Source organism: Petromyzon marinus, chromosome 27 (genome assembly GCF_048934315.1).
Source record: "Petromyzon marinus isolate PM22_M1 ecotype Great Lakes invasive population chromosome 27, UKy_Petmar_22M1.pri1.0, whole genome shotgun sequence".
Lineage (NCBI taxonomy): Eukaryota > Metazoa > Chordata > Hyperoartia > Petromyzontiformes > Petromyzontidae > Petromyzon > Petromyzon marinus.
In genome coordinates this window covers 2,861,937-2,879,340 of record NC_133693.1, presented here as the reverse complement: position 1 = coordinate 2,879,340, position 17,404 = coordinate 2,861,937, and the positions used below count along the sequence as shown (strand labels likewise).

Below are 17,404 nucleotides of genomic sequence, written 5' to 3'. Positions count from 1 at the left end.
ACACTGCCCAGGTATGGGAAACTCTCCACTCTCTCCACAACTGCCCCATCACCGATTGGGAGTTGTGGGGGTGGAGTGTCCGATGGTACAAAATACCCAGGCAGGTGCTTAGTTTTGGTGGGGCTGATGGTAAGGCCCCACCTCTTAGTGGCACGCTCCAGTCTCAGCAGCAGCGTCTGCAACTCCTCCTCTGACTGAGCAGCTATTACCAAGTCATCAGCATACATAACGTGGTTGAGCAATAGGGAGCCATCCCTTGACCGCACCCGGGCATCGATTAGCCTCCCATTATATCTGTACCATATGGAGATTCCCCCGGTACAGCTATTGAAGGCTTCACGAACTACGTGGTCAAAATAGATGTTAAATAATGTGGGAGCCAGAGGACATCCCTGTCGCACCCCAAGGTGTACAGGGAATGGCTCTGACTCCCGGCCACGTAGTTTTACCCGGGCCCGCTCACCATCATGAAGGTCCTTAATGATCGTGAGCAGAGGGTCAGGTACTCCAAAAGCACGAAGAACGACCCAGAGCCCAGGCCTACTGATGGTATCATAGGCCTTGACCAGGTCAATAAAGCAGAGATGTAGGTCTTGTTGGAATTCCCTACACCTCTGCTGTAGCAGACGGACAGAAAATATGGCATCTGTGCAGGACCGCCCTTTCCTGAAACCGCATTGGGGCTCCGCAAGCCTCTCCTCAGCGTGCCTGGCAAGGCGATGCTGAATAATCCTTGCCAGGACCTTTCCCGGCACACTGAGGAGTGAGATGCCCCTGTAGTTGTTACAGTCTGTGCGGTCCCCCTTCTTAAAAAGGGGGACCACCAGGGCATCCTTCCAATCCTGCGGAACCCGTCCAGTGGTCCAGACTGTTGTTATGATGTCATATAGGGCAGTCTGTGCACAAACGCCACCCTCCCTCAGCATTTCGCTTGGGAGATCATCTCTGCCCGCTGCCTTTCCTGGTCTCAGACTCCGGATCGCCTTCAATACTTCCTCAGCAGATGGCACCTCAGCCAGCCACTCACAGGGGGTGACTTCATCCAATATTTGAGGCACCGCAGCCTCAGCAGGGTCATCCTCACTTTGTGCCACGATGTTTTCCTGGCTGTGGGATTTTCCCTCCCCCAGGACCTCACAGAAATGCTCAGCAAATCTGCGAACCTGTTCCTGGGGGTCGGAAATTGGATCACCGTTTTTTCCCCTAATGATGGTAATAGGTGTGGCGCTGCAGGTTACTTTTTTGATGGAGTTAAATAGCGATTTGTGATCACGGGCCACTGAGGCAGACTCCATCTCCTCAGCAACCCGCGACCACCACCCATCCTTGCAGCGCCTCACGGCTCTCCGAACCTCCGAGCGAAGGCTGCGGTAAGCCACCTCATTCTCTGACGTGGGATTCTGTAGCCGATGACAGTGGGCCTGTCGCTTTTTCTCAACCATCCTGAACAACTCCTCTGTCATCCAGGGTGTCTGGGGAGGTCTGGACCGCGTACCCAAAGCAGCCATTGCAGCTGCATGAGTCACAGTCCTAAACCTCGCCCATTTACCCTCGACATCAGGAGGAGTCGGGGACGATGCCAATCCCAGCCGCAAGCGATGATGAAATTCTCGCTTGCAACTTTCATCAGATAACTGAGACCAGGCCACTTTAGGTTGGAATGGGGTCCTGGGTGTACACCCACCACCGGAGTGGAAGAATGGCAGGCGCATCTTACAGATGACTAGTCGATGGTCAGAGGGCAGATCAGCTCCACGGTAGGTCCTGGTGTCAAGGACATGGGCTCGCATTCGCTGGTCCGTCACTATGTAGTCCAGCAGATGTTCTTGCTTGGACCCGGCATGCATCCATGATGTTGTGTGGATGCGCCGATGCCGGAACAGCGTGTTGGTAATTACAAGCCCATGGGCTGCACAAAAATCTAGCAGCCTCCTACCATTGTTATTGAGCTGATCTGGCCCATGCCCTCCAATCACTCCAGACCAGGTGCCAGTATCATGACCAACTCGGGCATTGAAGTCACCCAACATGATGACTCTATCCCGAGGGGCCACTTTAGCCAGCACCTGTGACAGGAGGTCATAGAAGGCATCTGACTCATCGGCTTTGCCTGCATCCCTCCACGGATGTTCATCTTCGGTGGGGGCATAAGTAACCACGACCACCATTCCTCGCCTCCGGTTGATGGGAAGGCGAGCCCAAAGTAGCCTGGGGCTTACAGCTTCCCACACCTCACCGCCACGCTCCCACGCCCCCTTCATTCTTTTGTTCAAAAGAAGACCCACACCCTGTTGTTTGGCAGTCTGCTGCCCCGAGTAGAGGACTGTCCACCCCTCATGGTGGCAGGAGCCAGAGCCGGTCCACCGGACCTCCTGAATGCCGCATAGATCCAGGCGGTACCGGTCCAGCTCCCGACAGAGGAGTGGCAGCCTCTCCTCTGCAGTGAGCGTTCGAACATTCCACGTGGCCACCCGTAGTGGCTTTTCGTTGTTTCTGGAGTAGCCCCGAGGGTAGGTATTCAATCTCCTGGCTCCGCCAATTGGGGTTTGGCCAGGAGACGTCATAGACGCCTGGCCCCCCGGGGCCTCCGGCACAAGCTTAGTTGTTACATATTTCACTTTAATTCGTGGTTTTGTGGTAATTAATTGAAGGTGGAGGGGTTACCAGCCCCTCGCACCCGTCCAGAGCCCCCGTTTAGCCCCTGTGGTGGACACATATGCCATGAGGGGAGGAGCCAATCAAAATTGGAACTCCCCCCACAGCACTGTCCACGACAGAGTTGCCCGTCCGGCACCGCGAGGAGGTAGGGGGTTGTTTTGCCGGATAACCCACTCACCCACTCACACCCCCATAACCCACTCACCCACTCACACTCTCACCCACTCACACCCTCACCCACTCACACACTCACCCACTCACACTCTCACCCACTCACACCCTCACCCACTCACACACTCACACCCTCACCCACTCACACTCTTACCCACTCACACATAACCCACTCACACACTCACACTCTCACCCACTCACATCCTCACACACTCACACCCTCACACACTCACACACACATCCGTTTCTACTTCTTCCCTCGCACTGCTCAACTTCGGAATTCCCTCCCATCGCCTCTTGTTTTCTAGCTCATAACCTCACTCAATTCAATAAATGTATTCACCCTTATCGATTACACCTTCAATTGTTGCTGTTTGTTGCTGGCCGCTTGGCATGTTGGACCATTGGGCCTACTGTGCTCAGCAACCGTGATGTAAACAAAAACAAATTACGAGGACACATCAACAACTGTTGGGGTTTTTATTTTTGCTAGTGTTAGAGCGGTTTTGTGTAAATGTCAAATGCGGGCAGGCCCCCAAAATAAGAGCGCAGTTGGAAAACTGCCCCCCCCCCCCCTCTCTCTCTCGCCTGCGAGCTGAGCGATAACTCAAGGAGCGCCGTGCCAGTCTGCCTGTTGAAGCAAGCGCAGAGGGCGTCAGTGATCAGTGCCGGATTATCCGAGCAGCAAAAGTAGCCACTTATTAAGTAGCTACGAGCCCCGAACTTTCAAGGGCCCAGCGGCTAAATGCTTTCCAGCTATCAATTCCGGTTCGGTGATTCTGCACTTGCTCTATTACTGTAGTACTATACCGCCTTCGACTTTTATGAACGACTGGGTGTTTAAGGTTAGCGATTTGTCGTATTATCTGGCTGTATAGGAAATGAAAAAATACAAATACTGTACTATGCAAGTAAACAAAATTGTGTTTTAATATTTACGTTTTTTTATATTTAGGGCCCCTTTATAACATCATGTTACAGGCCTCGCACTAGCTTTATCTGGCACTGTGGCCACTGCCTGTTGAAGCAAACGCAGAGAGGTCAGTGACCGGCCATCCCGCCCCTACCACCTCCCCCCCCCAATGCCACCGTGACGAGAAGCCGTGCAGAGTGAATGGGTTTGAGACCCAGGTCCACATTCTTGGGGAGTAAGGAGTGGGGGGGCTTGTTTGGGGATGGATATCTGCCCCAAAACACTTGCGCATACCTGCAAGACAATGAAAGCGCCTTGATTTACTCGGTTGTCAAATACAGCTACGGGAGGAGCTGGATAGATGTTTAAGGGGGTGCCGCCGTTTGGTAACGTGCTCGCCGCAGGGGTTCGCGATTTCAATCCGGTGGATGTACGCATTGTGGTATTGTTGCACTTCACCCGCAGTATACTGCCACAGTTTTTATGGACATAGGATGGCTGACAAATGCACGGGGGGGGGGGGATTTTTTATGTGGAAAAGTTGGCAACCCTCTGTCCCTCCGTTGTTTTGGTAAAAGCTGCGGACCGACTACGACTCCCCTCCACGGAGTAACCCTGACTGCACCCAAGGTTGTCAAGTATTGGGAGTTTACTCCGTGGAGAACAATTTTGTTTATTTATCAACACATCGTGTCACAAGCTACACTTCGACGTGTTTCACTTGAACGGGGGTTCAAAGGGCACGCTTTTAAAACACCTATTTGTACAAGCGACACAAAGGTGGTTTTGTTTTTCTTGGACCAGATTTGCACAATTTTGTAAGGACAGCAAGATAGTTTATTTTTACGACTGCGATAAGGGTCACGCCGCTGCGCAAAAAAAAAAAACCCCACTCGGTGTTTTTCGCCGAGTGTGCGACAACACAAATCAGCGGCACGACCGTACCGCGCTACCTGCCGGGGCCCTCGACTCGAGACTGGTGCGGCAGACAGCGCGCCTTGTAATGTCGACAAGATAAGACAGGGCCCGAAGTTTTCCCCCTCCCTCCCCACCCTCCGGAGGGTTGCGTCCGCCTGTTGGGTGGCTCTTTTTAACGACTCGGCTTCCGATTTGGAGGCTCGCCCATGGCAGTAAAAGTTGTCGAGGCCCTTGGGTGGGCGCACGCACCAAAGACTCCCGAACACTCCCAAGTCGGTCCAGTCAAGTCATTCGTAGATGATAATAATAATAATAGACTGGAGTCCATTTGTACGGAGTACACTGTGAGTGCATGCTGCTGTGGTGGAATGGTTTACACACTCTGAACTTGAACCAATCCAGAGGTCACCGGTTTGTTTGTGCTCCCGGTGCGGCATACGGAACAATGGGGAAAGTTTTTGTTAATGCCCCCTACCCCCAACCACCTCTGTCCACCCAGCAGTGTAAATTGGTACATCAGCTGGTGAGTGGGGTCAAGTGCAGGCACAGCGTGGAAGAGTAGGCCAAGTACCCTCCAGAAGAGGGTTGCAGAGCTGCACTTTCATCGTTCAAATTTGACAGTGTGGGTGCGTGGTTTATCGTTTTATACTGTACCTAATAAAGGCTGAGACTCGCCAGATCAAAGCGCATGCCCACAGCTGCAACACGACTTTAAAACAAGGTGGCTTATCTAAAACTCCTATCAGACCATGAACAAAATCTAATTTTATAATTGCTATGACTCCAAGTAACATAATATTAATATGCAAATAGAGCAGTCGCAGCATACATTGTCATATTTGAAACTGACGAGTCCTATTGGCGATATACAGCACCGTCCATAGATCAATTAAGGTCTTCGCTTTGAGATTCTGCGGCATTTAAACACCGAAGAAATTCAAGAAGAAATCCATCGTTTATCCTTAAGTAGGGCTACACACTGCTTCACGACTTATGCAACAGCGGTGCATGGACACACAAAGAAACACGAGTCGGGGCCAGGTGGCCGATTTTATTTGCGATTACGCGCCTTTGGCGAAATAATAAAAAAAAAATGACAGAACAGCACCACCATAAGCGTCTCACTCACTTGACGGCGTGACACGTTAAAAACGACTCGGGGGGGGGGGGGGACAGGGGGACACCTTCTCCACGAGAACTAAGAGTAAAATTACGAGTGTACAAAACACGACAACCCACAACACCCGAGGATTGTGGAGGTCAAAAAATGGGGGAACGTGGAGGTCGTAAATTTTGATCTCTCACGATGCAGAGACAATAAAACGTGATGTTATATTTGTGTTTGTGTATTTTCATACCGTGATCAAAGCACGGGTAACACAAGACACGCGCGAGAAGATGGTAAAATGGCAAAGCAACCCAAGGAATGGACACGAAAGGAGTGAATTATACAACTTTTCACAAGAAAATTCGTAGTCGCACATGACCAACATTCACACACGATATAGAATTACACCACACGCAAATATACTGCTGTAATAGCAAATACCTCACCAGGCAAATTGCATGGCACCACTTTTTTTTCCTACAGAGATGCATATTGATGCAACACAATAATTAAGCCAAGGCATTGACAATCAATATGGTAATACTTTCCATTTAAAACCCATTTGAGAATGTATTCATTCAGCATGGTTTCCACTTTGTGATGTGTCTTCATGAAGAAAAGTCAAATGCAACATCTTTAACATGGCATTGGCTATCTTTCAGTTCCACAAGCATTATTTTTAGGCCATTAAAAATCAGGGTAAACAAGAAAAGCATTCACTGCATATCAAACCCTGTTGTTTAAGCAACCACATTTTCAAAAATAGTTTGACGCACACGTAGGCAATATATTACGAGAACGTTTTAGACAGTACACCCATGCTGCGAAATACACCTTTAAAATGTAATAAGTTAACTCCTCCACCCATGATCACAATAAAAACCATGTGCTTAACACTCATGCACTGAAGCATTTAAGTACTTTCCCATGAAGCTCTGTCCTAATGCCAATTACAACTGCATGCACCATGATAACAATACTGAGCATGGTTAGTATTTGGCAAGCTATGGTTCAAACACAAACTATCAACTTTTCAATACACAATGAGGTTGAATTATTAGGTTTTTGTAGGGCACCAAAATTGTGCGGGGCACCAATTGGCATTTCAGAAAATGTGAGGGGTTGATTAAGAATTAGGAGCGATTCCACGTGGATCACGAGAGCATCCAGTTGCCGACACCACATCAACATTCTTTCCAAAATTCGGTCCGTTCGACTAATTACAGTAAACATAATCGGTGTTCTGAGAATTAAAACGCTCTCTAGCACAGCGCCAAAAACGTGACTTGTGCACGCACTCCCATTCCAATCTGTTGAGCAGACTGTGGCTCCGACGCGATTTGGTCACAAGAACAGATTTCCCAATGATCGATCTCTCCGTTCACAACCCTCTCCCTTTGAGATGAACCTCAGTTACCAAAGGCACATTGCAATGTTCAAGCAAATAAACATTTGTAGTGTTGGCATCTGTCAGATCATATCATTGCCAATTATCGAGTGGGGGGGGGAAGTAGCTATATTTGGAACGTGGCAATGGAACGTGGCAATGTTAGCCGTGACGTAAAAACCGCCACCGGGTATGCACAAATGTCTCACTGCTGAGGCTGATCAATTGCTGCTCTGAGTTGGTCCGAGTTTTCAAACACCGCCGAGATAAACTCGTCGAAGAGACGATCCATGTAGTTGTCATCCCGAGGAACGAGATGCTCCAGAAAGGCAATGTGGCCCCCGTGTGTGGTCACCAACAAGGCCAGGTTGGAAGATCCTCTGGCATCCTCTAGTGGCAATGCTAAAAACAACATGGGTAGCACAATTTAAGCATGCCAACAAGGACACTCAAATGATGTTGATGTTGGAGTTCTGTGCAAAACCAGCTACCACTGGCCAAGACTAATAGAGAATATACCTAAATTGAAAGAAATAAAAATAATTTTAACCGTTCAGATAGCTACCGACTTAGTGCTGTGTGCAAGCAAAGCATCAAATAATACATTGTTTAAATGCATGCCTATACGAGGCACCATACTTCAATAGGGATTACCGTTGGTACGGCTATTTTAATACACAATGGACAGGAAGGACAAGATCGAAGAGCTCGCATAATGTACGTTGGCTCATTAATCACCCCCCCCCACTTTATGCAAGAGCGCAGAAGCGTGGTCACCACATCTAAGTCTCTATATAAGGAACGAAACAGGAGGACTTCTCCACAAACCTGTCTGTCGCCTGATGAAGCTAGTTGTAATTACTGGCGAAACGTCGTACTCAGATTGTAAATGTTGTGGCTTGGCTCTCCAACACACCGGTGTGCTGTACTAGTGACGAATTGGCATGTTCTGTTTACGTGACAACCCTGACTAGTTGGCTGTGTCGGGTGGTGGCGGGTTTTAACGACAATATATTTAAGCGATCTAACCCAAAAAAAACTCTATTATGATCATTCAAATCTTTAGTGCTCTCCGATGTGCGTTCGGGTTTGTTACTGCATTTTGTCCGGCAACAATGTCCGACTGCCAGGAGCATCTTCAGGAACTGTCACGGCCTATCTTGATTATATTTTTTGATTTAAAGCTTTCATGACTGCAGTGATTCATATTCTTGGTTCTTTCGGTAAAGTCACGTTGAAGGAAAGCAATAAAATAATAAAATATATAACGTGACTTTACCGAAAGAACCAAGAATATACCTCGATTATATAAACCGCATTGTGGTAACTGCTCACATTGTGCGATATCCTCTTATTAACACACAACAAAAATTCAGTTTAAATGTCACCGAGGTGACAAAACGCAGACATTAGTTATTATACAAGCAAAAGGTTATTTCTGGACAACCAAAAGCCCAATCGTGACCATCCCTCCAATCGTATGTTTGTCAAAACACATCACCATACCACGTGTATAGTGCACAGGAGCCTTGTTTAAAACCATCAACAGCCAAATTTTTTGCCATATTATTTTAGACGGCAGCTGGACAATCGTACGACTATATTCCAGATTCATCCTTGCTAGGAATATCGGTGCCGTATAGTCATCATTGCCTACTGCTGCCTTGTGCGTCAGGGTCTTTACGTGGACAAGCCTTCCCTGATCACTCCGGGGGCGGTTTGGCACTGCCCAAAACATGACAAATCAGTCACTCAAGAGACAGACTGGTGTGTGGCAGCACAACTACTTACAGCACTTGGGATTGAAGGGGTCATCCTCCGAGCTGAGCACCAGCACTGGAACTCGCATGTCCTTTATTCGGTAGCAAGGGCTGGCGTCGTGGTGGTACTGCTGCGTCGTCTCGTAATTAAACATTGGCGCCGTTAACCGGTCATCGAAGTCCCAGACAGACTTGGCCTAATGCAAACGGGTACAACCCAACATTAGGGGTCATCCATTTAGTACGTACGCAAAAATCTGTCAAAACTTGACCTCCCCCCCCACTCCCTGTAGGCACGCGGACTTTTTACACCCCCCCCCCCCACACAACTGTGTACGTTCGTTTGTCGCAACCCCCCCCCCCCCCCCCCCGAATCCTATAGAACGGCCGATATTTAATCCACGCAGAAACGATCAAGGATTAATAATATTAACGTGTTTAAGCAAACAGATAGTCCACCGCCCGACTATCTAACTCATTTGAAGGCCAATGTAGACAAATTATTATCGAGGCTTCACGCCTCCCCCCCCCCCCCCCCGTACGGACATTGTCAATAGACCCCCCCCCCCATACGCAAGCGGTACGCATTTGGGTTAACCCCCCCTCTCCTCTCCATGCGTACGTACTCAATGGATGGCCCCTTACCACGGTGGTAGCGTTTCACAATTATTCACGTACAGCTCTCCCATACGTTGTCAGGTTGTACCGTGTGTTGTTAGGCACGACGCGCGACGTTTCGCTCCACTTGTCGCGAGCTTCAACCGAATTGTAATCAGTTCTTGAAGGAGCTCCCGACACATTCAATGAAATGTTGGACATCATGCTGCTAAGGCACACGGTACCGCAGAGCTACAAAACCAACAACTGGCAACTTGACTGCAACGGAGCAGTCTCATTACAGCCGACGTGAACATTCAAATGTACCTGCAGAACAATGCTTACCTTCAAAATGTGATCCACATCGAACCTCTTCTCCAAGACTTCTCTATGGCTGTAAGACAACATTTACGGTGTTGTGAACACTCTTACATCAATGTTCCTTCACTGCTACTAAGAAGAGGTAATGCTCTGTTTATATTAAACTACTATTAAAATAATATATGCCTCGAGTTTCCTGGCTGGCTGCTAGCCGGGCTCCTCTCCACCCCAGAAACAACAAATTGCTCGTTTCACTTTGCGCTATTAACGTGATTCTTTCGCGAAAAGATTATTTAAATCCTGTAGAATAATAATAAATAAATACCTCACCGTACATAATATCCTGCCATTGTATTCAATAAGAGAGCAGCATACTTTGAGTGCTCCGAGTACAGGACGATTGTGAGAAGTGTGTGAAAATGACAGCCGCCTCTTATTTTACGTTGAAGGGCAACGGGGTTCCCCTGCAAGCAAATGTCTTATTTTTTTAACTGGTGGTGCAACATGAAATATTGAGCGGTTAATTTACCGGCGCACATATCTCAGGTAGTGTTTCATCACGTAGTGGTTGAAAATAAGCCAGTCCAGCCAGCGGTAGGAAATGGACAGCTCGGCGTTCCAGGATGGCGAAACCGCAAACGCCGCCACAAGTTCACTTTTGTCTCCCGACTTCCCAGCGTAGTTGAGTACGATGTTACTGCACAGACACAATCTTTAGGCGTTACGATTTTCACGTCACAAAGAAACAAACATCGCAGTGCTGTACATTATAAAACGGCAACAAATGACATTTTCTAAAGATGTGTGTGCTTTTGGTTGCCGCTGTACGCTGTTCGGCACGATGTCTGACACATCGCTCCAAGTTACTGAAGCTCCCAGCGCGTGGAGGGAAACGTTGTAGTAGTTATTATCATTATTATCATGCCGAGCAACGTGTGGCGCAACTCAAACACACGTGGGAGAGATAATACAGCACACAACTGCAAACATTTCCGCAGCAAAATTATTTGCAAGCACATCTTGTCTTATATAGATTTATACAGCGCCTTATCATAAGGTGCTTTACAACCATTATAAAGTTGAACATAACATGACAATGGTTGAAATAAGGATTGGGGTTATTAAAATTGGTGGTGTAGTTACGGTGACAGGAGAAGAGGTGAGAGTGGTGTTGGAGGGGTTGGGGTAGTGATAGGGGTTTGGGTAGTGATGGGGGTTGGGGTTGTGATGGGGGTAGTGATAGGGGTAAGCCTAATCATAGCTGGGGGGTGGGGGAGGGAGCAGGAGTAAGTACTGAAGTCAATCAATAAATTGTGGTGCAGTAATTCAAGACATTTAAACAATGGTGAAAAAGTATGTTTACCCTCCGAGTGATATTCCAGCAGCTATCAGTGGTGACGCTGGGTAGAGGGATTTAAAATGTTGTATCACAGTTTCCAAATCTTCTGTATTTGCACCACAATACGTTCTTGGGGTCTATATAAAAAAAAGCATATTTTTTTAAATATATACTTTGTAGTATATTAACTTGGTAATTATTTGACCACCAATAAATCAAATGGCAGAATAAGAACGAAATTACCAGAAGCCTTGTTCCTCCGAGTCCTCTGTTATGAAATATGATGCACCTACGAAAAAAAAACATTTGTTAAAGTCACATTTTACAAAAGTGTTCAAACCGATGATGAAATTTGTCATCGTAAGCGCAATTGTGGATTTTCTAAATGTTTCCTAAATGTGATTAGATTGGTTTACAGCAGGTGGCATTCTGTAGGGTAGACACACCTTTGCATGATGGGGTTCTGGTGCATTATATCCTCGATGGATAGGGAGAGGACCTAATCTGATGTGGCTGACCCGAAGCCCACACCGGACAACATGCGATAATAATTCCCCTTCGGGGGAATTATCAAATAGAACACTTCACACTTAAGATTGACACAGATTGAGGAGAACTGAAAACAGCTGTCCAGAACTGCATTTACAGTATGCAGCCATCATCCACTTGGAAAAATCTGTCAAAACCTTGGGCACAAATCCAGCTGTGTGCTGAGAATGGAGGGCAGCAAACGGAACTGAAAAGGCACATTGTGGGCCGCCCTGTCGTGGGCCGTGAGCATACCTGTAACCCCGAATCTCAGCTTTCCGCACCAGCGATACTATATAGTTCTCTTCGCTGCCACCTGTCAACCCCGGCAGAAAAACTATCGTGGGACGCAACAGGGGATCAGGGTAGACAGTGGCTTTATTGTTGTCCAGCCAGTGCAGCGATAACTCGCCGCCATCTGGGGTATTTATTAACTCACTGCAAAACGAAAGAGACAAAGTCAATCACATATACATGGGCTGCCGTGGTGAAACTTAAAAGCTCATCGCTGAGAGATTTCAAAAACACAAGTCCATCCAAAGTATGACTGCGTATCTTTTGCACGGTACTAGGGTAGTTCTCCAATTTGGTTTAAGGTTGTGCCGCGTGTTGTTCGGCATGGTGTACGACGTTTCGCTCCACATTCTTGGAACTTCTTGGGGAACTGAATAATTTAGTACTTCGGTTCCTGATCAAGCTCCCAGCTAGTGGAGCGAAATGGCAAGACATCACCTCGCGAGTTTCGAGTCATCAAGAGTTAAAGGACTTCAAGAGTAGGTTTTCGTAGCCAATACAATGATCAATCTTTGTTTTTGGGCCACGTAGTATTACGCCAAAATCCTTGTCATTAACCCTGCACCACCACACAAGATTGTCACACTTACAAATATATTATTTACATGTGCCATATATTATTGATACGATTTCATGATGCCGAATTCAGTCACAAAAAGTCTTAAGCCACTGGTGAGCTTTATTGGTCAGAATTTGATCAATACATTGGCATGAATAAATAAGATCTTTGCAAATGAGACAATCTTGTCGGGGCAGTGGATGGTCAATGACAAGAATGTTGGCATAAAAATACCACGTGGTCTAGTCCAAAACCAAATGTGAACCAATGGTTAAAAGAATATGGGTCAAGTAAATTTTGTTCAAAGGTATTTGTTTTTGTGGCACCCACAACTTAACAAGAGTATTATTGTTTTATATATATTTGATTATTGTATTGTTTCCCTTCAACGTGACTTTACCGAAAGAACCAAGAATAATAGTATGCACTTTGATTTAAAGCTTTCGTGACTGCAGGGATTCATATTCTTGGTTCTTTCGGTAAAGTCACGTAGAAGGGAAACAATAAAATAATAAAAATATAAAACAATAAAATTCTCACGACGTTTCGACTGCAACACAAGCAGTCATCATCAGGTGTAAAAACCACAGCAAGAAAAAACCGAGAAGATAGATTCTGGCTTAGCAATCATTGGAAGGATTTGATAAACCATTTCGGGTCTTAATTGATTGATAACGCTTAAGGTGACTTTCAGACCACATCCATTATTTTTTGTCTCCCGCCTCCTCTTTTCCGAACATAGATGGACTCGTCCATCTGAACAAACTGTCAAATCGCTATCCGTGGTGCTAACATTAAATAAAGCCACTTTTTTCAAATTTTCTTGCTGTGGTTTTCACACCTGATGATGCTACTTGTGTTGCAGTCGAAACGTCGTGACAATTTTATTGTTTTATATTTTTATTATTTTATTGTTTTTCCCTTCTACTTGACTTTACCGAAAGAACCAAGAATAAGAGTATTCGCCCGTGTGATATGTGGGTAATTGCATGGCAATGGGTGCCAAGCATAACTGCAGGAATTTAAAATGTGCAGCCAGTCACTCAGAATGACTTGGCGTACACAATGGCTGAATGCTGAGATGACAATGTTTTGAAAGGCACAACTATGGCCATGCTGGTAAATTTGAAGAAAAAAATTACTTCCAAGGGCTATAACCTTGAAATATCTAGTTTCATTCATAATGCTATTTTTTTATTGCCTCCAAATTCAATTTTGATTAATTTATGCTGAAGCACACAGCTACTCTTTTCTCCACATCAAACCAGGTGCAATGTGCTGTAATCTAATGCACGCAACCTGCCGACAATAAAAATGTCATACTTTGCCACAATTAGTCTCCGTCGAAGATAAAAACATTTAATTTGGTAGCGTGAAATGCCAAAACCGTTCAATGTTGACCCGACAGTCTCAACCAGAACATCCACATATAATATTTACTTTCGCAAGGTCAGAATATCCACATATTTACTTTCACTAGATCAACATGATTGGTTTACATTTTTCTCATCAATATGTAACTTTAATCTGAAACGAGATCGAATTTGTCAAGTTGCACTTTGAACAGAAATGCACCCTCCAACTTTGTGAAAGTTCCTCTGCACTCTTGTGCAGTGTTGCCAACTCAGCAATTGTGTCACTAGATGTAGCAACATATTTCTGTTTTAACATCTTTCTAGGACGATGACATTACGAGCATTTAGGTGCAATTCCAAATGTGTATTCAAGATCCATTATCAGATCACTATACTTAAACAATGTGTTTAAGATTGCACTGTATATGTAATTTGTCAAGTGACATTTTTGATGACATGAGGTCTATCTAGAGATATCTAGTGACACCTAGCGACCCTTTGAGGTTCTCGTTTGGCGACTTTCCTCTTTAAGGAGCTGGCAACATTGCTCTGGTATGTACGTATGTTGAACTTATTTCCCACCGTACGTAGCCATCCGTGTTCCCACCCCCTTGTAGTGTGGCCCTCGAGTGCAAGTTACCTGCGGTAGGAGATGTGAATGTGTCGCTTGAGTAGTGGCCTCATCAATGTCATAATGCGACCTCCATAGCACCAGAAGGTCGGGTAGTATGGCTTGTTGACGATGGGGCAGTGGCTCTCAAGGAATTGGCAAAAGCCCTGCCCGCCAACTAGGATTGGTTTCTGGTGTGTCCGTGTGTGTGTGTGTACGAGTTCATGAGAACACACGACACAACAAAGACAATGCTCTTGCATTAAGATATACAATGGAGTGGATTGGGGAACACAAGGATTGCAAACATAGGCAGGTTAATGACATAATTCAAGGGTATTTTTTTCTTTACTTCAGGGAACTTTTATTTTTCGATTTAAAGCTTTCGTGACTGCAGGGATTCATCTTCTTGGTTATTTCGGTAAAGTAACGTAGAATTGAAATAAAATAATAAAAATAAAACAAATAAAACATTATTTTTATTATTTTATTTCAATTCTACGTGACTTTACCGAAAGAACCAAGAAGATGAATTCAGGGAACATCAATTATCTAGATACTGTAATTATACATAATATAAATCGTGTTATTAAAGTTGTGTCTATTAGGCTGTGGCGGAGGGCGTCACTCAGAGACGGAGACTACTATTATTATTATGCAACAAAACAGATTGCTCAACCGCCCATGCTGGACATGTTACAAAAGAGCTTCATAGCTCATCGGATTCCTCTTGCAGTCTAAATACATATTCGGATTCTGATCAAAGTAACAAGGCTTGTTTGTTGCAGGTCAGCACTCAAACAAGAACTTAACGTCCACCCCGTCCAGAACTTTAACTGTAAACCCGTCTACGGCACACACACACAGACCTGTGAACGAGTAAGGCGGCAAACTAAATGCTGAACTATGCACAGTATTCGGCGTAAAAAAACCACACACACACATCGAAAGCATAACTGCGAAAGTTAAAAAAAACATCGATGCTCCCAATGTAATCGGTTGGATTATACACTAACACGATTTTTTACACTAACACGATTTTTGTTCCTGGGTAGTAAGTGTTATTTTCTAATTGCTTATTCCTCAAAAGTATATAAAACGGCTATTATTCCCCACAAACTTTGCTTTTGTGACCAGGACTGTAGTGAAGGAATGACACAAATGCACACGACGTTTCATCACTGGAAATAGGTACATTTCTAAATATCACTGGAAATAGGTACATTTCTAAATATCACTGTCCTGGTCACAAAAGCAAAGCTTGTGGGGAATAACATAAATTTTCTGTACTTTTGAGGCATAAGCAATTGGAAAATAACACTTACTACCCCAGGTACAGAAAGACAAATGTTGTTACGCAGTGTTATCCATAACAGCCGTGGGTCAACACACCCGAACCAGAACCATCGACGTTACCGACATGATCAATATTTAGTTATTGTTCACAACCCCCACAAACAGCACCTGTGTGAAACAACGTGCACACACACAAGCCTGGGGGTTTCGCTTGTCAGGTTCACGGAGGAATCGTTCTGTCAAGAACAGTGCGGAGGGCCTGGAGCTGGGGCACACGACGACCAGAGAGGCGACTGACGTTCGACGGTTAAGGAGGGAACCACTGGCAGCCGAGTGATGTAACGCGTCATAGAGATCGTCGCCTGCGGAGATGCAGCGACGAAACCATCCGATGTGCCGTGTGCTACGTACACAAATATATAATAGCATCACCACACGATCGTAAAGCATGGCGGCGGCTTGGGCGAGGCCTTCATCCAGCAGTTGATTGATCATGGCCGATAACGTGTTCGTTAAACACGGTCAATGACACCGTGACATAGTTACACGTGCTGCCGAGCCACCGGCGTCTCTCCTAGCCGACCTGCGGGAAAGGGCGCGCCTCAACCGGCACGCCGTGCAGGCCGAGCATGGTGGGGGGGTGGTTGGGTGGGTGGAGAGTTCCTCCTGTAAAGATGAAGGGGTTGGTGAGCGGGTGCATACCTTGACGACTCTGAGAAAATACTGCAGCATGTAGAGGGACAGGCAGCCCGCCAGCAGCGACAGCGCCAGCATGCTGCTGTTGCTGCTGCCAGGTGGGACGCGGCGCGCACATCACTACGCCGTGCCGGCCACACACGGCAGCGGCCTGACGTCCATTGAGCCAGGCTGCCCGGCGGCTTTGCCAGATCAGAGGGAGGTTTTTTTTTTAACCTCCGTGGTTGGGCTGCTTGCTTGTCAGTTCAGAGGTTTTTTTTTTTAACCTCCGTGGTTGGGCTGCTGTTTGTCAGTTCAGAGGTTTTTTTACCTCCGTGGTTGGGCTGCTGCTTGTCAGTTCAGAGGTTTTTTAACCTCCTATGATGGGCTGCTGCTTGTCAGTTCAGAGGTTTTTTTTAACCTCCGTGGTTGGGCTGCTTGCTTGTCAGTTCAGAGGTTTTTTAACCTCCGTGGTTGGGCTGCTGCTTGTCAGTTCAGAGGTTTTTTAACCTCCGTGGTTGGGCTGCTGCTTGTCAGTTCAGAGGTTTTCTAACCTCCGTGGTTGGGCTGCTGCTTGTCAGTTCAGAGGTTTTCTAACCTCCGTGGTTGGGCTGCTGCTTGTCAGTTTAGAGGTTTTTTAACCTCCGTGGTTGGGCTGCTGCTTGTCAGTTTAGAGGTTTTTTTAACCTCCGTGGTTGGGTTGCTGCTTGTCAGTTCAGAGGTTTTTTAACCTCCGTGGTTGGGTTGCTGCTTGTCAGTTCAGAGGTTTTTTTAACTTCTGTGGGTTGGCTGCTGCTTGTCAGTTCAGAGGTTTTTTAACCTCCGTGGTTGGGCTGCTGCTTGTCAGTTCAGAGGTTTTTTAACCTCCGTGGTTGGGCTGCTGCTTGTCAGTTCAGAGGTTTTTTAACCTCCGTG

The 17,404-nt window shown here is 46.3% G+C and overlaps 1 protein-coding gene across 2 annotated transcripts; it reads right to left on the bottom strand.

Moving 5' to 3' along the window:
- Positions 1-5,691: 5,691 nt before the first annotated feature.
- On the bottom strand, positions 5,692-16,712 carry LOC116946638 (phospholipase ABHD3-like). Of its 2 annotated transcripts, none has more exons than XM_032961746.2 (9): positions 16,517-16,712; positions 14,549-14,709; positions 11,956-12,138; positions 11,416-11,461; positions 11,197-11,309; positions 10,363-10,530; positions 9,858-9,906; positions 8,947-9,112; positions 5,692-7,557 (listed from the first exon to the last, which is right to left on the bottom strand). In XM_032961746.2, the coding sequence occupies exons 1-9, from the start codon at positions 16,586-16,588 to the stop codon at positions 7,361-7,363; spliced, it is 1,155 nt and encodes a 384-aa protein (XP_032817637.1). In that variant the 5' UTR covers positions 16,589-16,712; the 3' UTR covers positions 5,692-7,360. The 2 variants fall into 2 exon arrangements, with proteins under 2 accessions (XP_032817637.1, XP_075926128.1); XM_076070013.1 differs by having other exon boundaries at positions 14,549-14,774; positions 16,517-16,711.
- Positions 16,713-17,404: the final 692 nt, after the last annotated feature.

Excerpts from the sequence above, each read along its gene's own strand:
- LOC116946638 (XM_076070013.1), bottom strand. The coding sequence starts at position 16,628 with ATGTGCGCGCCGCGTCCCACCTGGCAGCAGCAACAGCAGCATGCTGGC. Across the intron at positions 12,139-14,548 it reads ATTCACATCTCCTACCGCAG|TGAGTTAATAAATACCCCAG; the intron begins GTAACTTGCACT and ends TTCGTTTTGCAG. Across the intron at positions 7,558-8,946 it reads CCCCTTCAATCCCAAGTGCT|CATTGCCACTAGAGGATGCC; the intron begins GTAAGTAGTTGT and ends TGTTGTTTTTAG.